The 27641-nt window shown below is 41.6% G+C and overlaps 2 protein-coding genes across 3 annotated transcripts in view; one reads left to right on the plus strand and one right to left on the minus strand.

Annotated features, from left to right (window-relative positions):
• The window catches only part of RCAN2 (regulator of calcineurin 2), a 281468-nt gene that overhangs the window by 52173 nt on the left and 201654 nt on the right, over positions 1-27641 (minus strand). The gene's annotated exons all lie outside the window — the stretch shown is intronic.
• On the plus strand, positions 11153-12519 carry LOC133236353 (nucleosome assembly protein 1-like 1). The gene has a single exon (XM_061398342.1). The coding sequence runs from the start codon at positions 11280-11282 to the stop codon at positions 12384-12386; it is 1107 nt and encodes a 368-aa protein (XP_061254326.1). The 5' UTR covers positions 11153-11279; the 3' UTR covers positions 12387-12519.

Below are 27641 nucleotides of genomic sequence, written 5' to 3' on the forward strand. Positions count from 1 at the left end.
GCTTTATTCTTGTCCCTCCCATCCTAGACACACACACACACACACACACACTTTTCTTCTGAATCACTTGACTTAGTGTTAAAACTTTTATGTATACTACTAAACAACAAGGGCATTCTCTCACATAACCAGTGTACAGTTTTCAAACTCAGAAAATGATCAGTGATACAATACTCTAATACACAAACCACTTTCAGTTTTTACTCATTATTTACTTAGGGTCCTCCAAAGCACAAGAAAACCCCACACCATGTTTTGGATCAGTTACCATTTCTCTTTAGGCTCCTTTAGTCTGGACCATTCCTCAGTTCTTGGCATGGACATTTTTGAAGTCCATGCCCACACCAGATATGTTATAGCATACCAGGGCACTTAAGTTTGTCTTTTATGTCATCATGATCCAATCCAGGTTAAACATCTCTAGAAGGCTGAGTATTTTAAAGTTCCTTGTACTGAAAGGAAAGCAATGCCAAATAATGTTCAAACTACTGCACAACTGCACTCATCTCACATGCTCAAAATTCTCCAAGTGAGGCTTCAATAGTATGTGAACCGAGAACTTCCAGATATTCAAGCTAGATATTCAGATATTAGAAAAGTCAGAGGAACCAGAGATCAAATTGCCAAAATCCACTGGATCATAGAAAAAGCAAAAAGAATTCCAGAAAAAACATCTGCTTCTGCTTCATTGACTACACTAAAGCCTTTGACTGTGTGGATCACAACAAACTGTGGAAAATTCTTAAAAAGATGGGAATACCAGACCACCTGACCTGCCTCCTGAGAAATCTGTATGCAGGTCAAGAAGCAACAGTTAGAACCAGACATGGAACAACAGACTGGTTCCAAATTGGGAAAGGAGTATGTCAAGGCTGTATGTTGTTACCTTGTTTATTAATTTCTATACAGAGTACATTATGCAAAATACCAGGCTGGATGAAGCACAAGCTGGAATCAAGATGGCTGGGAGAAATATCAATAACTTCAAATATGTAGATGATATCACCCTAACGGCAGAAAGCAAAGAAGAACTAAAGAGCCTCTTGATGAAAGTGAAAAAGGAGAGTGAAAAAGCTGGTTTAAAACTCAACATTCAAAAAACTAAAATCATGGAATCTGATCATATCACTTCATGGCAAAGAGATGGGGAAACAATGGAAACAGTGACAGACTTTATATTCTTGGGCTCCAAAAGCACTGCAGATGGTGACTGCAACCATGAAATTTAAAAACGCTTGCTCCTTGGAAGAAAAGTTATGACCAACCTAGACAGCATATTAAAAAGCAGAGACATTACTTGGCCAACAAAGGTCAGTCTAGTCAAAGCTTTGGTTTTTCCAGTAGTCATGTATGGATGTGAGATTTGGACCATAAAGAAAGCTGAGCACCAAATAATTGATGCTTTTGAACTGTGGTGTTGGATAAGACTCTTGAGAATCCCCTGGACTGCAAAACATCAAACCAGTCAATCCTAAAGGAAATCAATCCTGAATATTCACTGGAAGGACTGGTGCTGAAGCTGAAACTCCAATACTTCGGCCACCCTGATGCAAAGAACTGACTCATTAAAAAAAGACCCTGATGCTGGGAAAGACTGAAGGCAGGAGGAGAAGGGGACGACAGAGGATGAGATTGTTGGATGACATCACGGACTCGATGGACATGAGTTCGAGCAAGCTCTGGGAGTTGGTGATGGACAGAGAAGCCTGGCCTGCTGCAGTCCGTGGGGTCACAAAGAGTCAGCCATGACTGAGTGACTGAACTGACTGACTGACTGTACCAGATTTTTTTTTTTATTGGAGTATAATTGCTTTACAATGTTGTGTTCATTTCTGCTATACAACAAAGTGAATCAGCTATATGTATACACACATCCCTTGCCTCCTGATCCTTTTTTCCACCCTGCCACCCCTATCCTACCCCTTTAGGTCATCACAGAGCACCAAGCTCAGCTCCCTGTGCAATACTTTTTTTTTTAAGGTCAATTCATCTCTACAGTTGCTGTTTTATCCACGTTCTATTCATCAACCACCTATCTTAATGCAATATAGCCAGTAACTCTAAACCCTGGTTATGCATTGGAATGATCTAGGACATACCAGATCACACGAACCAGAATTTTTTGGTATTTTTAAAAGCTTTCTAGATTATTCTACTATACAGCCAGGGGTTGTTGTTTGTTTTTCCTTTGTATAGGTACTGAGGTTTCTTAGCACCTTAGAGTTCACAAAATCTTCCAGCTTTTCCATTCAACCCATCTTGCATCACATTTGATTAACAGAAGCCAGAGTCTTGCTTGCTGGGAAGACCTGTTGATTCCCACACTATTCCATGTCCTGATAGCTTGAATGATGCATTACCTAATGGACATAAGTGGGTACTTTAGCAACTAGGCAAAACCCAAAGAGTGTTCAATTGTCTCCTTTGGAGATTCCAAAGTAGAACACTTTCTCAACATTCACAGCCAGAGACTTCTTTGTTAACATGGGTCTGTCCTGTGCATTATAAGGTGTTCAGTACCACCCCCAAATTCTATCTGCTAAATAAAAAACCATCCTCTAGTCATGATAATGAAACATGTGTTTAGACATTGTTGAGTGCCCTCTGGGGAGTGGGGGTTTGCCCTGGTAGAGAACCACTGCTCTAGACCTCCCTGCATCCAGATCTTTAGTCAAACTAACATTCACACCCGTCTCCTCTTATCTAACCCCACTGTGTCCTCTGAAGCCAGCCAGATCAGGGCCAGTATGGTATATATGAAGCTATAAACATTGGCTTGGTTATCAGACTGGACTGAGTTCAAATTTTTGCTCTGTCACCTACTATATAGGAGACCCTTGCTCAAGGAATGTGGTCTCTCAGTCTTCTCTTCTGCAAAACGGGAATCATAATAGCTCCTTCATAGAGATGTTGTGAGAATTCAATGACATAGTGTATAAATGCATCTGATGAAAAGTAACTGCTCAAAAAAGGATTGTTGAGTGAAATAGTTCAGGGCAAGTGGTAAGCGTAGTGCCTGGCACATGATAAGAACTCAGTAGACACTCCAGCTTGGTTTCATCATTCTCGTTGATGAAGAAATTCAGGCACAATGTCACTGAGTCTTGGTCAAGGTCATGTAGCTGGTCAGGGGTAGAACTAGATGCAGAGCCCATGCTTCAGTCTTCCCAGTGAAATGCTCTTTACCCCACATGGAGCTTTGAAAGATCAAGGACAATTCCAGGGAAGATGAAGCTCTTGGCCAGACAGCTCTGGCCAGTGCTATAATAACCAGGACTTGGCAGTACAGGTGAAGTGATTAATCATTCTAAATTGGGGAAGTCAGAACTAAGGGTGTTAACAGAGCATTTAAAGGCATATAGTCCCTTAAGTACCATCCTCTGAAAATAATTTTCTTTAAAAGGGGAATATTAGAAATGCTTTTTATCTTTTCAAGCAAAGAACTGGCATACTAGAACATGGACCGTACATAAGATATCAACACTTAACTGTTTAAAAAAATTTTTAATTTTTTATGTGGATTTAAAAAATCTTTATTGATTACATTACAGTATCATTGCTGTTTTATGTTTTGACTTTTCGGCCTCAAGATGTGAGGGATCTTAACTCCTCAACCAGGAATCGTACCTGTACCTCTTGCATTGGAAGGCAAAGTCCCAAACACTGGACCACCAGACAAGTCCCTAAAACCTTTTAATTGAAGTATAGTTGAGGTACATTATTATATAAGTTACCTGTATACAATATAGTGATTCACAATTTTGAAAGGTTCTACTCCATTTATAGTTATTATAAAATATTATCTATGTTTCCCATGTTGTGTGATATATTGTTGTAGCTCACTTTATACATAAAGTTTCTGCCTCCTAATCCCCTACCCCTTCATTGCCTTTTCTCCCTCCCTTCTCCCCACTGGTACCCACTAATCTGTCCTCCATATCTGTGAATCTGTTTCCTTTTTGTTATATTCACTAGTTTGCAACCCTTAATTTAAGTTCTTTTTAAATGTGGACCATTTTTTAAAAAGTCTTTATTGAATTTGTTACAATAATGATTCTATTTTATATTTTCCTTCAGTTTTTTTGCCACGAAGCACGTGGAATCTTAGCTCCCCAATCAAAGATCAAACCAGCACACCCTGCATTGGAAGGTGAAGTCTTAGCCACTGGACCACGAGGGAAATTCTTCTTAATTGTTAAAAGGAGCTTTGTCTATGAGGACAGAGACATAAATGTAGTGAAGACGATTACTTCAGGGTACAGGACTATGAAAAAGAGCAGGTGTCCCCTGGCACCCACTAAACATGCTATAAAGTAAAGAATGAAGGGGCTTCCCCGTCCCCGCCCCCCTTTACAGGGCTGTATTTAAACAGAGATTCTATTTCTCTTGGTTCCAATGGGGCCTGGGAGAATTACTTCTACTGCCAAGAGGCTGTAGCTCCTTATGAAATAATAGGCCAGAAAAGTTCATTCATCATAACCAGTGGGTTGACAGCCTTTGTCATCCTGTTCTTTCATCCCTTCATAAGGAAGCTGGGTATTTATCACACTGAAGGATTCTAAGGAAGGTGGTAAGCAAGAAATAAATGCCTCTAGGAGATGTGTGCACAAGTGTACATACATGTGGTGTGTATATGTGTGTGTGCGCGTGTATGTGTGTGTTTCACCCAGGAACAGAGCTGCCACCTTTTCCCTACCATCAGTCGTTTTCAAGGGCAATGTTAAAACTATTCATTAATCAGCCCCATTCTAGAGCAGACATCAGCCGCCTCCCCAGAGCACAAGCCCAGGCTGTGCTAGGCTCTTGAGTTGCTGGTTGGTTGGAAGATTCCTGGGGGAAGGTCAGGCAGCTGGGGCTCGGGTTGGGAGGGGGTAAGGAGGAGCAGAAGGGCACTCAAGGACTCCAAAGCTAGTTAGGCCTGGCAGTGGGGAATTAGCTTGATATTTTAGCAGGTGTGTGCTGGCTAATACCAGCCCTGGATGCATGTCCAGCTTACAGCGCCTGCCATTACTTTATAGGCAGAGGTTTGCAAGGTCAAGAGCAGTTTCTCACATGTGTGTCCACAGTTGGCTTGTGCATAAGAATCACTTGGCTTGTTTGCCACCAACATGGATCCCTGGAATTGCTGTCCAGGAATGTGTGCTTTCATAAGCTTCCCAAGTGATGCCTGAGCAGCTACAGGTTTTCTCCCATTTCTCAAAAAGTGTATTCAAAGGATAAGAAGATTCTGGTGCTTCAGAAAAATGTCACAGCCCTAAAACAAATGAACAGGAAGATCTAAATTATTACACCAGACAGGGAAAGCCCAGGTATGATGTAACAGCTTTCAGTTTCATCTGGCATGTGGTTGAAGAGGAACTTGAGGGAGAAAACTAAGCTAAACCTTTTATCATTTTTTTGCTTTTGGTTTATTATTTTTCTGTTTATTCTTTATTAGTGAAAGTGAAAGTTGCTCAGTCATGTCCAACTCTTTGCAACCCTGTGGACTATACAGTCCATGAATTCTCCAGGCCAGAATACTGGAGTGGGTAGCCATTCCCTTCTCCAGGGGATCTTCCAACCCAGGGATCGAACCCAGGTCTCCCACATTGCAGGCAGATTCTTTTACCAGCTGAGCCACCAGGGAAGCCTAAGAATACTGGAGTGGGTAACCTATCCCTTTTCCAGTGGATCTTCCTCCACTTTATTAACTATCAGAAAAAAAGAATGAAGTAATGCCATTTGTAGCAACTTGGATGGACCTAGAGATTATCATACTTAGTGACTGCAAGGAGATCCAACCAGTCCATCCTAAAGGAGATCAGTCCTGGGTGTTCATTGGAAGGACTGATGCGGAAGCTGAAACTCCAATACTTTGGCCACCTCATGCGAAGAGTTGACTCATCGGAAAAGACCCTGATGCTGGGAGGGACTGGGGGCAGGAGGAGAAGGGGACGACAGAGGATGAGATGGCTGGATGGCATCACCAACTCAGTAGAATGAGTTTGAGTGAACTCCGGGAGTTGGTGATGGACAGGGAGGCCTGGCGTGCTGTGATTCATGGGGTTGCAAAGAGTCGGACACGACTGAGCGACTGAACTGAACTGAACTGAAGTGAGGCAGAGAAAGAAAGATATCATATGATATCACTTATATGTGGATATACAAATGAATTTATTTACAAAACAGAAATAGACTCACAGACATAGAAAACAAACTTATGGTTACCAAAGGGGAAAGGGGAGGAAGTGATAAACCAGGAATTTGGGATTAATAGATACACACTGTGCTGTGCTGTGCTGAGTCGCTCAGTCGTGTCCGACTCTTTGCAACCCCACAGACTGCAGCCCGCCAGGCTCCTCTATCCATGGGGATATTCCAGGCAAGAATACTGGAGTGGGTTGCCATGCCCTCCTCCAAGGGATCTTCCAGAATCTACTGTATAGCACAGGGAAATGTATTCGACATCTTAAAATAACATATGCATATATATTAATATATTATGTGTATAGCCAAATTACTTTGCTGTACACCCGAATCATTATAAATCAATTATACTTTAATTAAAAAATTAATCAGAGATATCATGTATTAGCACTTACTGCATGTTAGGCATTATTACAAAAACATTATAAGGCATCATATTTTTAATTCTATTAATAGACTAGCAAGGTAAATATTATTGCCCCCACTTTAGAGATAAGGAGACTGAGGCTTTGAGAGGTTAAGTAACTAATTTGCCCAAGGTCACAGAATTAATAAGTAGCAGTCTTTCCCCAGAGCCTGTAATATGAACCACTATAATAATCTGCCTTCCAATATTATCTTTAATAATATCTTCTTTATTGAGTTATAAGTACACTGGAAGCACCCTGAGGCGGAGGGGCCAACTCAGTCTTGTTCGTGTCTATTTTTCCAGGGTCTGGCAGAATTCTGAGCTGTCCAGTCAAAAAATTTTAATTGCATAAAGGAGAAAATTTCAAGATGTGAGTTTTTTAAACAAATAATTCACATTTTCCCTAAAGGCTTGCATATGCTTATCAAAAAGAAATCATTCAAATAGGCGACATGAAAACTTAGGTTACTGCTCTATTCTGGTGGCTATTGATAACTCAGGTCACAAAATATGTTGGAAAAAAAATGATGCAGTTTTAATCCTTAGGTTCCTCTGTGGAGAAGTCCTCTGTCTTCATCTGCTGAAAATGTTTGCGCTCAATTTCTAAGTTACAGCACGAAACCAAAGCTTGCTTTGTGGGCCACTGAGCTAGAGCTCCACGAAGAGCCATCTATCTTCCGATGAAATGACGGCGCCATAAATAACTTTACACTAGGAGTTATTGATGGGCCAAAGCCTACAGCTCCATTTGGCTGAGAGCTGCCCTGAGGCTCTTCCTGGCCTTCAGTGCAAATACAGCATCACACCCTTTCCTGAAAGCCAATTCCAGGGGCAAAGACAGAGTTCTGGCTTCAAGTGAAGCATGTTTTTTCCTCTCAATATTAAACATGTAAAATAAAATCTCAAGATTTTAGAAGGAAACTGAGGGGTAATTAAATCTAAACTTTAATTTCAGGAATAAGAAATGCTAATCCTGGAGCAGAGGTAATGTTCAAAATACTCAGGAACTTTTCTGTACAAGCACTACTCAAACAGGAGGGTTGGCAATAAGCCCTCCTGGATCACGTGCTTCCCTGGTGGCTCTGATGGTAAAGAATCTGCCTGCAATACAGGAGACCTGGGCTCGATCCCTGGGTCAGGAAGATCCCCTGGAGGAGAAATGGCAATCCATTTCAGTATTCTTGCCTAGAGAATTCTTCTCTGGCTCACAGGGAAATCCAGGGAATTCCAGGAAAGTAGGCAAAGAGGCCTGGCAGGGGCCTTGGGCAAAGGCTGACCACCAACTGATATAAAGGTATTTAAATAAGAGGTACAGGGAGAGGGTGTGGAGAGAAGGGAAACCTCCCACAGTGTTGGTGGGAAGGTAAATTAGTGCAGCCATTATGGAAAATAGTATGAAGGTTCCTCAAAAAACTAAAGTTAGATCCAGCTATCACATTCTTGGGCAAATATCCAGAAAAGACAAAAGAATCAGAAAAGATACAGGTACCCCAGTGTTCACAGCACCACCATTTACAATAGCCAAGACATAGAAGCAACCTAAACACCCATCAACGATGGAGGATAAAGAAGGTGTAGTACATAAATATAATGGAATATTATGCAGCTATAAAAAGAATGAAATGATGAAATGGACGGACCTAGAGATTATCCTACTAAGTGAAGTAAGTCACAGAGAGGATGACAAATATCATATGATATAAGTCACAAGTGGAATTTAAAATAATGACACAAATGAGTTTATTTATGAAACGGAAACAGAATCACAGATGGAGAAAACAAACTTATGGTTACAAAGGGGGAGGGGGCAATAAACTAGGAGTTTGGGATTAACAGATACACACTACTATATAAAAAATAGATGAAAAGGACCTGCTGTATAGCACAGGAAAATATTTTCTACATCTTTTAATAACCTTGTAATACTGTGATTTAGTTATATTGATTCACTTTGCTGTACACCTAAAACTAACACAACACTGAAGATCAATTATACTTTGATTAAAAACATATATTAAAAAAAAAAAAAACAGGGAGGTACAGACATACCAGTGTGTACTGACTAATACTAGCCATGGCTCACAGGAAGTGTCGCTTAAACACAGGAAGTCAGAGGCAAGGTCAAAGGCCCTGGTTTTCTGAGTCCCCTCCTGAGATGCATGTGTCATCTCAAGGCCATTTTCTCTTTGTACTCACTACTTGCCTACCTCAGTGGTAGGCTGCCATGAACACAATACTTGGGTTATAGTCTGAACACCTTGGTTTTCTGTAGGCCTAGTCCACTGAGATATTTGAATCCTTTTCCCAGTTAATTATTATGATGTTTTAAAAGAATTCTTTACTCTTGTAATTTCATATAATTTTGACTATTACAAAAACATTGTGGAGTTTCAAGTGAATGGGAAAAAAGTGGGCCTTCCTAATAGCATAAGTAACATAATAATAAGGACTGAGTTCAAACCTACATTGTTAGCTACTCCTGGTTTACTCGAGAAACCTTTCTGCAGACTCAGACACTAAATTCAGGGGATGGCTGGTCACACTGCAGATGCCAGGTGAATTAGAAAAAAATTGGGGAAATGAGGCTTGTATATATTTTTTAAATTGTTAACTAAATAATAACATTCAATTATTTAAATTTAATAATTATTAATCAGTCAACAATTACATAATAACCTTTAAATTTAATAAAATTTAATTTAATAACCTTTAGATTTAATTTTAATTAAATTTAAAAATTAAATTTGATAATTTAATACTTCTTCAGCATATCCTTTTTTAAAAAAAAAAAACAATTAAGGAATAGCTTGAACTATAAGTAACTTTAAAGGATAAAGGGATAGAATTAATATGAACAGGAGCTGTGAATCTGTCCCTTCTTACTGATGGTGGTACAGGGTTAAGAACTCTAAATACCACCTCTTCATCTCCTCCTGAGTTTCTGCCAAATAACTGGAAACAAAAAGAGATCAGAAGATCACCATTAAGATATCAGTGAGGCAGGACTTCCCTGGTGATCTAGTGGTTAAGACTCTGCACTTTCAGTACAGGGGCTGAGGGTTCATTACCTGGCTAGGGAACTTAAGATCCCACGTGCTGCATGGCACAGCCAGGAAAAAAGAAAAAGATATAAGTTATTAGTGCGTGTGTGTGCAGGTGCTCACACATGTTGGGTGGGGCTGGGGTGGGCAGAGTTTAGCTGTGGTCTGTGCAGGAAAGATCTGGAATCTGAAATAACCACAACTGTATTTGGAAGGAGCTGCTCATAAGCCTTTTGATCATAAGTAGCCTCAGGCCAAAGTTACTGCCATACCCCAGAGGATTTTTGACTTCAACTTGGAATTCTCTAGGGAGAGTTGAAACAGGTGCTTGATCAAAGCTTGGAAGTACGAAGAAGGAGGGTTGGATTAACCACAGTTGCTGCTTTAGAAATGAAAGTGTGAAAGACATACATGTTATTTATTTATAATAAATGTTGGGATATTTAGTTGAAAGGCTTAAGAACCCAAAGGTGGGCATTAGGCCAGGATAAAGCTATTGAGTCCTGGCACTGTGGGCATCGCTACCATGATGCCAAGAACAGAGAGGAGAGAACACGAGCCATAGTGGTAAATGATCCAGCCCAGTGAAGCCACTCCAACTCTTCCTCCTGGCCCAGAAGGGAGAGAGAATGTCACAGATGTCTAGAAGGAAAGTGATCTGCAAACAGGGGCTTCAAAATTGGTAAAGGGAATGAAAAGAACTAATTTCAATAACATTCAATAGACCAGAATTCATAGGTATGGCCACATCAGAGACTTGGCAAAGGAGAATCTGGCATTTGAGTTCTGACTACTGCTGAATGACCCTGAGGCTCTAGGACATGGAGCAACTGAAATTTTGCTGAGGGAGGAGCCCGAGTCATGAGTGATGCAAGGCTGAGGTGCATGGCTGAGGCTGAATGAGCCATCTAGGTAGGGAGCTGGCGGCCAAGTGACATCTATACCCCACATCATTTCATTGTTAGCTACTCCTGGTTTACTGTATTCCTGGAACTCTGTCTTAGAAGAGCTGATGAAATGATTCTTCACTGCAGTTTATTTGGGAAAAACAATATGCTGTTTCAATCTTCATGAATTAGGGGATCTGAGAAAGTATTAAATACCCACCCTTTATGATGCATCCTTTGTAAAAACAACATAGATTCTTTCAATCCTCATTAATTTTCAGTTATCTGTTCCTATTGGAATCAAATACTTTAAAAAGCAAGTGGGGTGGGAGGAAGGGAAGAAGGAGTGAGAAAATGAGAAGAAATGAGTGTGTCTTCATCACGCTGAGTTACAAAGTGGTGTGAGGTAGGGATCAACATGGGGCCATTGATGGAAGGACAGCTGTGAACAGAGCCAGTGGAACCTGGGGCCTCTAGCTTTGGAGATCTTCCCCTCCAGGCACCACAGGGCTTTGACTTCAACTCTGACTTGAAAGCTCAGAGTTGTGGGTGCTTCAAGAGGGAAACTAAACAATAGGTTGTCTCTTTTTCCTGATCACTAAAAACAGTTCACAAAAAATGCACCTTATCTTTTTTAGCGCCATCTGCTCGCGGCGCCGCCTCCTGCTCCTCCCGCCGCCGCCCTGAGTCACTGCCTGCGCAGCTCGGGCCGCTGGGCTCCCCGCGCTCGCCACCGATATTTGGCATTTGTACAACATGGCAGACATCGACAACAAAGAACAGTCTGAACTTGATCAAGATTTGGATGATGTTGAAGAAGTAGAAGAAGAAGAAACTGGTGGAGAAACAAAAATCAAAGCGCGTCAGCTGACTGTTCAGATGATGCAAAATCCTCAGATTCTTGCAGCCCTTCAAGAAAGACTTGATGGTCTGGTAGAAGCACCAACAGGATACATTGAAAGCTTGCCTAGAGTAGTTAAAAGACGAGTGAATGCTCTCAAAAACCTTCAAGTTAAATGTGCACAGATAGAAGCCAAATTCTATGAGGAAGTTCATGATCTTGAAAGAAAGTATGCTGTTCTTTATCAGCCTCTGTTTGATAAGCGATTTGAGATCATTAATGCCATTTATGAACCTACAGAAGAAGAGTGTGAATGGAAACCAGATGAGGAAGATGAAATTTCGGAGGAGCTAAAAGAAAAGGCCAAGGTTGAAGATGAGAAAAAGGATGAAGAAAAAGAAGATCCCAAGGGAATTCCTGAGTTTTGGTTGACCGTTTTTAAGAATGTTGACTTGCTCAGTGATATGGTTCAGGAACATGATGAGCCTATTCTGAAGCACTTGAAAGATATTAAAGTGAAGTTCTCAGATGCTGGTCAGCCTATGAGTTTTGTCTTAGAATTTCACTTTGAACCCAATGAATATTTCACAAATGAAGTGTTGACAAAGACATATAGGATGAGGTCAGAACCAGATGATTCTGATCCCTTTTCTTTTGATGGACCAGAAATTATGGGTTGTACAGGGTGCCAGATAGATTGGAAAAAAGGGAAGCATGTCACTTTGAAAACGATTAAGAAAAAGCAGAAACACAAGGGACGTGGGACAGTTCGTACTGTGACCAAAACAGTTTCTAATGACTCTTTCTTTAATTTTTTTGCCCCTCCTAAAGTTCCTGAGAGTGGAGATCTGGATGATGATTCTGAAGCTATCCTCGCTGCAGACTTTGAAATTGGTCACTTTTTACGTGAGCGTATAATCCCAAGATCAGTGTTATACTTTACTGGAGAAGCTACTGAAGACGATGACGATGATTATGATGAAGAAGGTGAAGAAGCGGATGAGGTAATGTTTACCAAATGAGCAAATAATTCTCTGTTTAACACATTGAGAAGCAATTGAGTGACTTATGTATTCCATTGGTATATTAATTATTCCATGATATGGGATAAAAACGTTTTTTTTTTGGAAAAACGTGGTTTTAGAATTCTACATCCAAGCAATGTATGTATGAGGTTTCAATAAATAAACTGCAAAACTCAGAAAAAAAAATGCACCTTAAATTGTTTTCCCCATAGGCAAGGTCACCTTTACTTAGAACGAATCATTCCATTTCATAACCACAAATGTTCTGCGATTCTGTAGCCTTACTTTCCTAGAACTCCTGTCATCAATGTCTTTCAAGGACACACCTGTCCCTGGCTTTGCTGTGCCCTGCATGCATGGTAAGTCACTTCAGTCGTGTCCTATTCTTTGCGACCCTGTGGAGGCGCCCCATGCATGCCTAAAAAGGAACCCTTCTTACATGGTGGCATATGCATTTGCTTTATCTACTAGGAATCACTAGTGAATAGGGAGGGAATGTGTAGTGATGAAGGGTTGTTTTAGGCAGACAGACTAGTATTTCCAAAGATTCAGAGGCATGAATGAGCAGACAGTATTCAGCACAAATAGCTCTTATCTTTCCTATGTTTTTTTGCCTAAAATTTCTTACACTCAAAAACTGGAATTAAAAGACTTAAAATGCAAATGCCTCCTGGAACTGCCCCATCAACAATCCTATTATACGAAATTGTGATAAGTCCATCAGGCAACTGGTATAATGCCAACCCAGTTCTTTCCTGTTCTGTTGGGGAGAGAAGATAAAAGGGTAGTGCCTCAAAGCTACCAAGAAGTGAGGTTATAGACATTGACAAACTTGGCTGACTCTGTACTTGAAAGATTGGTCTATCTCCAAATCATTAACCAAACTGATCAAGTGAATTATAGGCATGCAATTATTATTTCAATTTTCCCCAAGACAAATGCACTTAAAAACTGAATCTTGGTTCCCCCATATAATTAATTGATTTAGGGTTGTTCTCATTATGCTATCCTTTTGATAGTTTCTTGGGAATGACTGGTTTTATGGTCTTATCTAAATTGCAAAGCAAAATTTTGTCAGTTTCCCTTTTAGACCTTTAGTTATTATTTTTTATTTTAGCATGTAATTTAATTGAACTTCAAATGGTCTAAAATGATACAGAAGGATTCTTAGATAATAGAAAGCTGTAGTCCGAATATTTCTGCCTCCCTCCCAACTCCCAAATTCATATTTTTAAACCTAATGCCCAATGTGATGGTATTAGGAAGTGGAGCCTTTGGGAGGTGATTAGAGAAACGGCCTTTTGATTTACATGTCTATCTCTTATGAGTTTGCTTAAGATGTATGCAGTCCAAATAGGCTGAACCATTCATGGAATATTGACAATACCAGATTCCTGAGTCAAAAAAATGTTGGAGGGCCATTTGTATGAATGCAATAAAGACTTCAACAAAATGTAACCTGGGGATACCTTTGGTTGTTTTCTCTGATAGCATATTTTGGGATCACATGTCCCCTTCTCACTGAAAAAATAATTACATAGGCAGAGGGTTTAATTAATCCTCAGTGGATCTCATCTGACTAAATATACCTAATAAACAAATAGATGCTTGTTTTTCTTTCCTTTCCTAAGATTGCATTTATTCAATACACAACTCTTTGTAGTTAATTGAATTTCATAATTTATTACAGTTAGTTACAAAAGTTATGTTATATAATTTATATGAATTCTATAATACACATTATAACATATAAGTAACAGTCATGTGCGACTCTTTGCGACCCCAGACTGTAGCCCGCCAGGCTCCTCTGTCCATGGACTTCTCCAGGCAAGAAATCTGGAGTGGGTTGCCACTTCCTTCTCCAGGGGATCTTCCCTACCCAGGGGTTGAACCCAAGTTTTCCTGTATTGTAGACAGATTGTTTTACCGTCTGAGCGAGCAGGAAAGCCTTTAGCTTATATATAATAGTATATAATTATGCGAAGTCGCTCAGTCGTGTCCGACTCTTTGCAACCCCATAGACTGTAGCCTACCAGGCTCCTCCCTCCATGGGATTCTCCAGGCAAGAATACTGGAGTGGGTTGCCATTTCCTTCTCCAGGGGACCTTCCCGACCCAGGGATCGAAGCCGTCCAGGCAGACGCTTTAACCGCCGAGCCATCAGGGAAGCCCCATATAATTATGAACGATCATCTCATACAATAAGTTAAAAAAAATGCATCTCCTATAAATCTTCCCTACTCTCAGCTTCTGCTTTTAATAGGTAACCAATCACATAGAGAAGATGCAAAGCCAGGCCCTGAAGGGGTCAAATCCTGTCTACTTCCCTCATGCTCTGATGTACTCACCACAAGTACTCTAAATTCCTTCTTCATTTTCTTTCCCTACAGTGAAAACTCTCCAAAGATTTTTTTCTTATTTTTGAACTCTCTTCAAGAGAACTTTGTGATAAAGCCTCAGTGCTACTTGTACTGTCCCTTTATTATGTTCCAAGGCCCTGCTCCTGAACTTGTGCGACTCTGCAGAGCTGGCACCCTCTCGCTGCATCAGGCACCCCGCTGGTGCAGCCAATTTTGCAAGAAAGAATTTCAGTGCAAAGGTTCTGCAGACACTGATTGGCTCAGCGTGGGCTCTGCCAAGCCTCGGAGATGAGAAGAGGCAGCCTCCTGTCACCTGAGAGGGAATGAAGAAGAATGAGGCTACTCTCAGAAAGGGAATAATCAGAGTCCACCTCCCTCGCCGCAGAATGGTGAAAGGGTGGGGGCGGTTAGTGAATCAGCTCCTGTCTTTTACTTCTCATAGAAGGTAGGTGTGCTAACCAACCCAAAGTCTGAATTCTTACTGACAGTCCAGATTCAACCAAACCCAAAATCATGCTGAGGACAAATGCTAAGAAGTGCTAGGATCTCCCATCAACAGATGTATAGAACACATTGTTCTCACATTCACAAGATCAGTGATTCTTTGAACCAAAGGATCCATAGATACGTATTAGGTTAGTGCAAACACAATTGTGGTTTTGAACCATGAATTTTAAATCATTACAACTAGGCTCAAACACATCTTTATTAATGAAATTAGGAACCATTACAATCAACACTTTTTTTTTTTTTTTTTTTTGCCAATGAGAAATAAGCTTGGTTATTCCTGTAGTGTAAAAACCTGGGCCTTGGGATTTGATGAACTCTTGGAAAGCATCTTCTGCCTCATGCTGGTTGTGGAAGCGTTTCACCTGCAAAAAGTGGTTGAGATGCTTGAAGAAGTGGTAGTCAGGTGGTGAGCGCTCAGGTGAATACGGCAGATGAGGCAAAACGTTGTAGCCCAATTCGTTCCATTTTTGAAGCATTGGTTGTATGACGTGAGGTGGGGTGCTGTCGTGCAGAAGAACTGGGCCCTTTCTGTTGACCAATGCCAGCTGCAGGGGTTGCCGTTTTCAGCGCCTCTCATTGATTTGCTGAGCATACATCTCAGATGTAACGGTTTTAGCAGGATTCAGAAAGCTTTAGTGGGTCAGACTGACAGCAGACCATCAAACAGTGACCATGACCTTATTGTGGTGCACGTTTGGCTTTGGGAAGTGCTCTGGAGCTTCTCAGCCCAATCACTGAGCTGGGGGTTTCTGGTTGTCGTATAAATTCAATTTTCATTGCACGTCACAATGCAATTGAGAAATGGTTGTGTAGAATAAGAGAAGACATTTCAAAATGAAGATTTTTTTTTTTGATTTGTGGTCAGCTCGTGAGGCACCCACTTATCATGCTTTTCCACCTTTTCAATTTTCTTCAAATGCTGAAAGACTGCAGAATGGTGGATGTTGATTTCTTTAGCAACTTGTGTAGTTGTAAGAGGATCAGCTTCGATGATTACTCTCAATTGGTCATTGTCAACTTCAAATGGCTGGCCACTGTGCTCTTCATCTTCAAGGCTCTTATCTCTTTTGCAAATTTCTTGCACCACTGCACTGTACATTCATTAGCAGTTTCTGGGACAAATGCATTGCTGATATTGCGAGTTGTCTCTGCTGCTTTAGAACTCATTTTGAACTTGAATCAGAAAATCACTCAAATTTGCTTTTTGTCTAATATCATTTATGCAGACTAAAATCAATATAAAATACACAGCAAGTAATAAATCATTAGCAAAACATATAAAGCAAGAAATGCACACTAAACTGATTATAACATAACCACATTTATCTAAGAATGAATCCCGATATCAAATAGCAAATTTCAGCAGTGCAAAAGAGCAATTACTTTTGCACCAACCTAACACACACAAGGAAAAATTCCCAAGGATCTCTAATGTTGATTTCAATCATTTTTATTTTAGTGTGATTTAAATATGTATGGTTGCAGAATTGGGTATAAACACCTTATTCTTTTAAGACTTTATGGAATTTGTTACATTTTTGCTTATTTGTTTATGTTCTGTTTTTTTGGCTGGGAAGCATGTGGGATCTTAGTTCCCAGGACAGAGATGGAACACACACCCCCCCTCACAGGAAGGCAAACTTTCGACCACTGGCCCATCAGAGGATTTCCCAAACACCTTATTCTTAAAGCTGTTATAAAAACTATTTCTAAAAACATACAGATGTTCACATTGGACACAAATTACAAAAGCAGTATAGTTCAAATTAGCAGTGTTTCACAGCCCTGTCCCTTCTACAGCACTGTGCCAGGGTGGCACACCATAGACTTCCTATCCTGAGAATGCAGCTTTGCTTCTTTTCTTGTATGAAAATTTGAGCAACTAAAAGCCTTCTTTCCTCTCCCTCTTTTTATGGATTAAATCCTACATGTTACTCCCTTCTCCTAAAACAAAAGCAGTATTGCCTTCTATCTACCTGATTTTTCACATCTGTACAATGGAGATAAGTAAACAGGACGTATCCACATCGGCCAACTGAGAGGATCAAATGAATCAATAAATACACGAGTTCTTACAACAGTGTCCAGTACACCATAAATACTCAGTTATTGTTATTTATTATTATTACTATAAACATAATTAAGAAAAATATAAACATGGAAACTGAAAGACAGCTTTAATAGTTAATTGATTACAAAGTGATCAAACCAATGATCAAGAATCTACTAATATTTTTATCTTATATAGGAATATAAACTAATTAAAACTTTATATTGGATATAGAAGGCAAATGGATAAGAGGGCAGCAGAAGATGTGATGGTTGGATAGTATCATTGATTCAATGGACATGAGCTTAGGCAAACTCTGGAAGATGGTGAGGGACAGGGAGGCCTGGCATGCTGCAGTCCATGGGGTTACAAAGAGTCAGACATGAGTTAGTGACTGAGGAACAACCAAAAAATAGAGAAAGCTCTAGGACAATTAGCAAAATTTTTTAAAAGGAGATTAAAGGAAGCCAAGAGTTGAGATAAAAGTGAAATGATAAAAAATGCTCAACTAATTCAAAAGCAGTCAGGAGAAGAGGAAAAGGGGAGTAAAAACAGGTGGAACAAACAGAAAACAATGAGAAACATAGCAGACTTTAATCCAATCATACCAATAATTGCATTAAATGTAAATGATCTAAAAAACAAATTAAAATAAAAAGATTATTAGACTGATTAAAAAAGCAACACCCAAGTATCTGCCATTGACAAAAAGTCCATTTTACACATAATGGCATATATAGGTTTAAGGCCAAAGAATGGAAAAAGATATAATGTGCAAACACTAATAAAAACAGCTGGAGTGGCTATATTAAAGTTTTATTATCATGGAAACGAGTACATAAAAATTTTAAATATATAATAATTGCATTCATATCTAAACTTCTTATCTCTTTCTCTAATGCTTTATCTCTCTATTGAAGAACTCACGGTTAAGTTCTATGAAAAAAAGACTAAGAAATAAAACAATTAATCTTACTTAATACTTTGCTTCATATACTCTATAGCTACTATATCAAATTTATTAACATCTTTTTATTTTACTCTTTGAAAGAATATGTTATAGCACTTATTTCTTTGGATGGAGCTCAAATAGAATAATTGTGAATAGAAATGCTAGACTGAAAGCTATAAATGAATTCTAACTAGCTGGGAAAAAATTTGGATTCCTGTCACTGATTAGGCACATATTTCACTATTAAATGACCACACTCTAAAGACTTCATTTAGCTAAAACAAGAAACTAAAATAGGATCCTATTTTCAGAATCTGCCAGCTAGTGCTACGCCTTAATTAAAACAAAACAAGACAAAATAGATAGCTATCCAAACTAAGATTTCAGCAACTAAAGGAACAACAAGCCTCTATTATCATTAAAAAAAATCAGAAGTGCCCAAAAAAGAAAAAGACAAAACAAAAAACCTGGCGTGGGAAAGACGAAACATCTTGTCCCACAATGAAAATCTGGGCCATATTCCTTTCTTGTAGGAGGAAATGCGAATTTCCACACCAGTGTTAAAATAGAGTAGGTGTAGATGAAGGGAAATATTTATCAACATGTAGTTAACACCACTGGTTTTAAAAGACAGAGATATAGAGATGTCTCAGCAAGAACAGATTAAGCACATTCTGCTACCATAGAAGATGACAGGATTCAATAACTGAGAAAGTCCCTTATTCACTCTGGGTCTCACTGTCTGCATCTGTAGAATGAGGCCTAAGCCCTTTTAGAATGGTTGTGGGACTGCAAAAATACACGGGATGGGCCTCCAGGTGGCCATGCCTGTGATCAGGGACTTTGGCCAGACGTGAATGATTCAGGGTAGATGCTGTATCCCCCAAGTTGGGATAATTAGATCTTCTCTAGCATTTGACATTTCGCAACCCATTTAATGCACTGATTCATTCATTCCTTCACTCATTCATTCATTCAACAAGTATCTACCAAGTGCCTATTAAGGGCACTGTTTTAGTCTCTGTCAAACAAGACTTACAGAGATGTTATCCTCTTAGAGATTGCATTCTATCAGGAGATAACAAACAGCAAACATACAAATAAGGAAATATTTTATCCTATGTAATGGCGAAAATATAACAATGGTTATATTGTGACAAGGAGTGACTGAGTAAAGGAGCGGCTACTGCAAGTTGGATGGTGAGAAAAGCTTCTCTGGGGAGGTGATAAAAAGGAACCAATCACGCAGAAAATCTAGGGAGGATCTCAGTGGAAATCTCAGTGGAAACAGAAAGAAGACCAGTGTGGCCCGAAGCATAATGAATAAGGGAGTGAGCAAGTAGAGATCCTATAGAGAAATTAAAGCATGCAGGGCCTTGGAGCCCCTGGGAATGCATTTGTGACGTATTCCAAGTGCAGCAGGGAGCCCCTGCAAGGTTCTGTGCACAGATAGAGTCATCACATGACCCAGTTTGTGATTTGAAAAGATCTCTCAGGCTGAGGGATCTAAAGACAGGGGTAGAGACTGGATTACAGGAGAGCAAGAGTGGAAGCAAGAGACCTGTTAGGAAATGACTCCAATGTTCAGAGGAAGGTGATGGGACTAAGGTTACACCATAGGAGTAGGAAATGGAGTTGGAGGTGCAACTAATAGAATTTGCTGGGAACTGTCCTGGTGGTCCGGTGGTTAAGAGTTCGCCTTCAAGCATAGGGGGTACAGGTTAGATCCCTGGCTGGAGAGCTAAAATTCCACATGTCTGGTGTCCAAAAACACAAGACATAAAACAGAAACCATACTGTAACAAATTCAATAAAGACTTTATCTTCCTGACGCAGGATTGAACCCGGGTCTCCTGCATTGGAGGCAGACGCTTTAACCTCTGAGCCACCAGGGAAGCCCTTAAGTAAGTAAGTAAACATTAAAAAAAAGAATGTGTTGATATGGAAGGTATGGGAAGAAAAGAATCAAGGAAGACTGCTATGCTTGTGGCCAAAATGACTGGATGGCCGATAGCACAATTTCCTGAAAAGGGAAGGCTGTTGGAGGAGCAGGTTTGAGGGGCAAAAGCCTAGAGTCCTCTTTTGGCCAGGTTAAGTATGAATGCTGTATTAGATACTGAATGATGCGTTGGGTCCTGACGTTGGTGACGTCAGAGCGGAGTGACATTAATTGTGGATCGTGTCCAAGAAAAGCTCTACAGACCCTGGCGCCCACAGGTGGTCCCGATTCCTGCTATCCTACTTACTGTCTTCTTGTTTAGCTTTTCCTGGGATTGCGTAAGATGTTCCTGCATCCTTTCAATCAGTTGCCCTTTTGCTTAAGCCATCTCTTCAGCAACTATTGTTTGCAACCTGCAAGGACCTTTGCCAATCCTTGGTGTTAACAAGACCATTTCTAAGGTTCTTTCATGTTTCACTACTTTATGGAATTTAAAACCTATTTTATAATGAAACATGGTGTCAACTGAAACTTAGGCATTGATGGTGGGCACAGCAGGCACTAGCTACAATAAGCATAGTGGCTACATTTATGGAATGCAGCTATGAGAGGGGCAGGTATTAAGAGTTCTGACATACTTTATTTCATCGAAACCTGACAACAACAACTCTGAACTGGTGGTGACTACACTGTTGTAAAATAAGATGAGAAAAAATGAGGCTCAGGGGCATACATGACCTGTCTAAGGTCATGGAGACTGTAAGTGTTCAAGCTGGGTTTCAAAACCAGGTGAGGTTGACCGGTGACGTGTGACACTGACCACTGCTCTGTACTGCAGGAAGGAGGTTTTTTTTTTTTTCTTTTCTTGCCATGATTAGAGATGATGAAAGTGGGAGATAAAACACATGATCCTATGATGGTGGTACAGGAACCGTAGCAACCAACTGGCTGATTCACTGCAGGGGTGGTGATTATGAAAACTTGCATGCTAGAGTTTCAAATAAAATGTGTAGACTTCCATGCCCTATCCCCTCTTCACCTGCTGTTGCTGTTGCTAAGTCGCTTCAGTCGTGTCCGACTCTGTGCGACCCCATAGACGGCAGCCCACCAGGCTCTGCCATCCCTGGGATTTTCCAGGCAAGAACACGGCAGTGGGTCCGTATAATTCATCAGAGCAGAGCCAACACAAGACATGCGGGTATGCTAAGTCACTTCAGTTGTTTTCAGCTCTTTGCGACCCTACGACTGTAGCCTGCCAGGCCCCTCTGTCCACGGGATTCTCCAGGAAAGAATACTGGAGTGGGTTGCCGTGCCCTCCTCCAGGGGATCTTCTCAATCCAGGGATCAAACCCACTTCTCACACGTCTCCTGCATTGGCAGGCAGTTCTTTACCACTAGTGCCCTCTGGGAAGCCCCTCAACACAAGACATGTATCTTCATCTGGGCCTTAGGTGAGAGGCAGTCACTGAAATCACGTTACTTAGGAGGACACAAGGTATCCTCGAAAGTTAGCCATTTTGGAGATTGAGAAACTAAGGCCTAAAGAGGTTACTTTTAAGGATTATATGGCTAATTAGTAAAGATTCAAATCTGAAGATCTGGTTTCTTGAATCTATACCTTATCCAATAATTTCCAATTCATTGTGGTGCTCTCTCCGTTTCCATTGAACAATGAGCTCTTGGAGACTTTCCTGGCAAACAGCATCATAAATTTTCTGTTCTCAACCTTGCCCCTTCTTAATTTATTTTTATTGAGGTGTAATATACATACAGGCTTCCCTTTTGGCTCAGCGGTAAAGAATCCACTACCAATGCAGGAGACGTGGGTTCAATTACTGGGTTGGGAAGATCCCCAAGGGAAGGAAATGACAACCCACTCCAGTGTTCTTGCCTGGAGAATTCCATGGACAGAGAAGCCTTGCAGGCTACAGTCCATGGGGTTCCAAAGAATTAGACACGACTGAGAAACTAAACAACAATCTATATATATAAAATGCACAATGTTAAGTGTCCAGTTCAGTTAATTTTTATAATTTAATCACCATCAATATAACAATCATTCAGCTCCATATATAGCATGTTCTCAGCACCTTAGCATTGTGTGACTATATTTAAACTTATTCATCCATTCTCCAGGGTGAACATTTGGGTATTTTCTCCCTTTGGGACCTTTATGAATAATGCTGATAGAAACATTCTTGTGCATGTTTTCCAGTGAACATAGGCACTCATTTCTCTTGGGAAGTAGAATTACTAGATCATCGGGGAGACATATATTTAGTTCTGGAAGACACTGCAGTTTCCAAGAGCACTGTAATAATCTGTCCACCAGCAGCGTATGAGAGTTCCAGCTGATCCACATTCTTGCCAACCCTTGGCATTGACCACGGTTTTGCTTATAGCCACTCCATTGGCTGTGTAACGGTATCTCATGGTGGTTTTAATTTGCATTTCCCTGAAGAATCATCTTTCTGGATATCTTCTTTTTTGAAATGTCTATTCAGGTGTTTTGCAGATTTTAATTGGGGTTGTTTGTCTTTCTCTTATTGATATCTAGGATGTCTTGATATATGTTGGAATTGGGTTCTTTGTCAGACGTGCTAAGTCATTTCAGTCATGTCTGACTCTTTGTGACTCTATGGACTGTAGCCTGCCAGGGATCCTTTGTCCATGGGATTCTCCAGGCAAAAATACTGGAGTGGGTTGCCATGCCCTCCTCCAGGGGATCTTCCTGACCCAGGAGTAAAACTCAGGTCTCTTATGTCTCCTGTACTGGCAGGCGGGTCCTTTACCACTTGCGTCACTGGGAAGCCCCTGTTAGACGTATGGATGGTGAGTATCTTCTCTCAATCTATGGCTTGCCTTTTTATTCTCTGAGTGGTGTCTTTTGAAAAACAATGAGTTTTCAGCTTTTAGTAGTTCAATATATCCATCTTTAACTAATTATGGTTAGTGCTTTTTGTGTCTTATTGAGGAATCTTTGTCTACTTCAAATCTTGCCTCTTGAAACTCTGGAAGCTTGGAAGCCATTAAAAGTTGTGTACTTGACAGGTTTGGAAAAATGAGGATGATTAAACCTTTTTTTTTTTTTTCAGGCACAGGTAAGGAAATGTGAAATGTGTTAAGAGGTCAAAAGGGAAGAAGCACAAGGGTGCCAGAGTGGGTGGAAATTTACAGGATCCTTTAGCAGTGCGTGGTGGGGAAGCAGTGATTAAGGGCTTATAATTGGAGTTGGTGAGGGGAGTTTTTCTTGGGAGAAAATGTCAGTAGCAGCCATCAAAGAAATCTGATGTATATCAAACGTTTTACTGATACCATCCCTATGCTTTTGCTACAAGCAGTAGTCACCTGAGCAGGTTTAGCATAGGGATCCCAGCAGAGTCCTGCACAAATGGATGGTATGCAAACAACTGTGGGCCTTTCCTGGCACAAGGTGGACGATAACGAGTTAAAGAGTCCAAAGCATCCGGTGCTTTTATTGGGTACTTCTGAGCCTTGAGAACCCCATGAACAGTATGAAAAGGCAAAATGATAGGATACTGAAGGAGGAACTCCCCAGGTCAGTAGGTGCCCAATATGCTACTGCAGATCAGTGGAGAAATAACTCCAGAAAGAATAAAGGGATGGAGCCAAAGCAAAAACAATACCCAGTTGTGGATGTGACTGGTGATAGAAGCAAGGTCTGATGTTATGAAGAGCAATATTGCATAGGAACCTGGAATGACCAACCTAGATAGCATATTAAAAAGCAGAGACATTACTTTGCCAACAAAGGTCTGTCTAGTCAAGGCTATGGTTTTTCCAGTAGTCATGTATGGATGTGAGAGTTGGACTGTGAAGAAAGCTGAGCGCGGAAGAATTGATGCTTTTGAACTGTGGTGTTGGAGAAGACTCTTGCGAGTCCCATGGACTGCAAGAAGATCCAACCAGTCCATTCTAAAGGACATCAGTCCTGGGTGTTCTTTGGAAGGAATGATGCTAAAGCTGAAACTCCAGTACTTTGGCCACCTCATGCAAAGAGTTGACTCATTGGAAAAGACTCTGATGCTGGGAGGGATTGGGGGCAGGAGAAGAAGGGGATGACAGAGGATGAGATGGCTGGATGGCATCACAGACTTGATGGATGTGAGTTTGGGCGAACTCCGGGAGTTGGTGATGGACAGGGAGGCCTGGCAGGCTGCAATTAATGGGGTCGCAAAGAGTCGGACACGACTGAATGACTGAACTGAACTGAACTGAACTGAAGTGCCTCGCTTCTGATTGGTTGGTGGTGAGGCAACAGGGTGGTGCTCCAGGATTTTTGTGTGGGAATAACCATTCTCTGCCTGGGTGGGGCACCGTGATTCCTGGAGAAGAACTCAGGGGTATCACATGTCTATTACTTAAGGAGGAACCAGGACTCGTCCCAAGGCTGCACTATTGTTTCTTGACTGTTCCTCCTTTGTTTCTGCATTTCCTCCCTTCCTTGATGAGCAACTGATTGAATCTGCCCTTTGGAACTCAGGGAAGGCCAAGGAGGCTGAATGAAGCCTATTTCCGGCAAACAAGAAAGAAGGCAGGTGATGGACACAGAAAGGATTTGTATCCAGGAGTGTTCCACAGGACCCTACTTGGGTTTCAGTGGGACCCTACTTGGGTTTCATTGAAACCCTACTTGGGTCTCATGTTGGGAAAGATTGAAGGCAAAAGGAGAAGAGGGCAGCACAGAATGAGATGGTTAGATATCAATGGACATGAATCTGAGCAAAGTCCAGGAGATAGTGGAGGACAGGGAAACCTGACGTGCTGCAATCCACGGGACACGACTTAGTGACTGACCAGCAACAACAAGCACTGGTAAATCTGGACCTTACTGTCTCCAGATTTACTCCAGAAAGGAGATTTTGTATAAAGGATGACTGGGTTATCAATCATGATGAAGATATACTGTCCCTTGTTTTGTTTGCTGGTGTTTAGTATGACACCTCTTACTCCACCTCCTGTTGCAGTGATCAGTTTCGTGTGGGTTCTGACCAGCTTCACGCAGTTTGCAACCTGAGGACCTTGCTTCACCTCAGTGTCTGTCTCTCTCCATCTGAAGCTCCTCAGCTGACACAGAGGCAGGCACCCCAAGAAACTGCTTGGTATTCATGCATATATGGCCCTAAAGGTAGGGGAAGTAATAATCTTTGGAGAGAAACTTTGGCCCGTGGTTGCTGGAAGCCAGTAGGTAGAGGCTTCTCCTCTTTCCCTGGACAGAAATTTCTGTATTGTATTTCATATAGTGGCTTGAGCTTTCCATGGAATCCAGCAACCTGTAGCCATTACTGGGGCTGGGCTCCGTGACCCATCTCTGCACTGGCTCCTCCTCCTTCCCGGCCTCCCTCCACCTGCCTCTGTTAGGGGAAGCACACTGACTGAGACCACCCACCCTGGCTGGGCACCACAGCAAACCATCTGCATGAGTTATTTCATGACAGGAGGTCCGGGTAAGGAACACGGAACTAATAAGCCACCACCAACTGGAAGGTTCGGGAAAGGTCAAAAGGAAATGCCACCTGTCCTTCTACCTCCCAGAATCTTGCTGGCACTCATCCTGGCTTAGCAATGAGTGCCCCACCAGGAAGGACCCTGAGTCAGAGTCATTGGCCAGAGGACACCGGGAAACAAATCCCATCACCATAAAACCTGAGACTGAGAGCCACGTGGCAGAGCAGTTCTCCTGGGTTCCCTTACCTGACTGCTCTCCACCTAGGCAGCCCTTCCCAATAAATTCTCTTGCTTTGTCAGGTCATGTGTCGCCTCAGACAATTGATTTCCAATTGTTAGATAAAAGTCCACTCTTGGGCCCTAGAAGGGATCCCTCTTCCTGCAACACCCCCAAGCCTGCTCCTTGGCTCCATTCACCAGTGAAGTAAGTATCTGCACTTAAAACTTTGTCTCAGGCTCTACTTTTTGGGGAACCCAGGCTAAGAGGGCACTGAACAAGACTTCCACTGAATAGATTCTCCTTCATTAGATTTCAAACGTGGATCAATTTTACACTTCTATAACTTCCAAGCAAGAAAGTGAAGTAGCTCAGTTGTGTCCGACTCTTGGCGACCCCATGGACTGTAGTCTACCAGGCTCCTCTGTCCATGGGATTTTCCAGGCAATAGTACTGGAGTGGATTGCCATTTCCTTCTCCAGGGGATCTTCCCAACCCAGGGATTGAATCTGGGTCTCCTGCATTGTAGACAGACGCTTTACCGTCTGAGCCACCAGGGAATTCCGAAGGAAGTCAACTTCCAAGCAAGACTCAGACCTTTTATAGGGAAACGACCATTATGAATTAAATTCATCCAAACAGCAGCACACGTCAGCTCCGTGGGTAATTTATTCAAGAATCAACAGGATTCTCTGTTAGCTGCAGAGCTGAAAACGTTTCTGCTCAGACAGCTGTTGGACAGGGGCCAGGACAAGGATCCAAATTTATGCTGGTTCATGAGCTAAATCAAGGCACTGAACTCAGTGAAAACAATTCAATAGATGAGAAACAGAGGAAAAAGCTGACTGTTCTAGAAATGGGAACTGGACATTGGCTCTCATAACCAGGGCATAGTCTTGCTCCCAACTGGAGGCCTTATCGGCCATGAAGGCCTGGCACCACCCCTGGTGGCCGGGGTGCTGCTAAGGCAGTCAAGAGGCAGCCTTTACCGGTACCACCAGAGGCAGTCGTGAAAGTGCTGTGGATGGAGCCAGCGTGCTCTAGAGTCGGGCTGTTGTGTGTGAAAGGTCCCTGATGAAAGTAGATGTGGCGAGGAATGTGTCGAGGAATGTGTGAACAGTAGCGTGACATCTGCGGGGGTCGTGTGGCTCCAAGTATGGCTTTTTTCCAGGTCCGAAGAGCCCAATGATGAGAAGTGTCAACAGGTGGTTCAACTGCAATCTAACTTCTTCCTGGCCCACCTGGGCCTTTCTCCTCCTGAACTCCAGCTCAGCAGCGCTAGTTTATGTTATACCTTGGAGCAGACAAACCACCGCTTCTAGACCAACACACCCCTGCCACCCTTAAGGATCCTACGACCCTGGAGAACTACACTTTATAACTCTTCCAAATGAATGGACACAGTTCAGAGTGATCGTCCTAGCACCGGAGGCAGTTTTACAGGCTATGAGGCAATGTGGCAAAGAACAGGGAGAGAGGGGATGACACTGGCCAGGGTGATATCTACACAGCATTTTGAAAGCCAGTTTGTTCTGTTCACAGAACCTGCTGGTGTCCCATTTTATTTCCGGATGCTCACATTTATCATACTCTGGTTGATATGGCAGTCTTCTCACCAATGTCTGAGCTCTATTTTGGAATTCTCAGGCTTCCACGGAGTGCCTTGCTCACTGTAGGAAAGCAGTAAATATTTCTGGAAGGCTTCTGCAGTCTTCTCTTTGGTAGGAAGACCTTTGAAAATTGAACTTTTCCTGGC

Source organism: Bos javanicus, chromosome 23, assembly GCF_032452875.1.
Source record: "Bos javanicus breed banteng chromosome 23, ARS-OSU_banteng_1.0, whole genome shotgun sequence".
NCBI classification, from domain to species: Eukaryota; Metazoa; Chordata; class Mammalia; order Artiodactyla; family Bovidae; genus Bos; species Bos javanicus.

Excerpts from the sequence above, each read along its gene's own strand:
- LOC133236353 (XM_061398342.1), top strand. The coding sequence starts at position 11,280 with ATGGCAGACATCGACAACAAAGAACAGTCTGAACTTGATCAAGATTTG.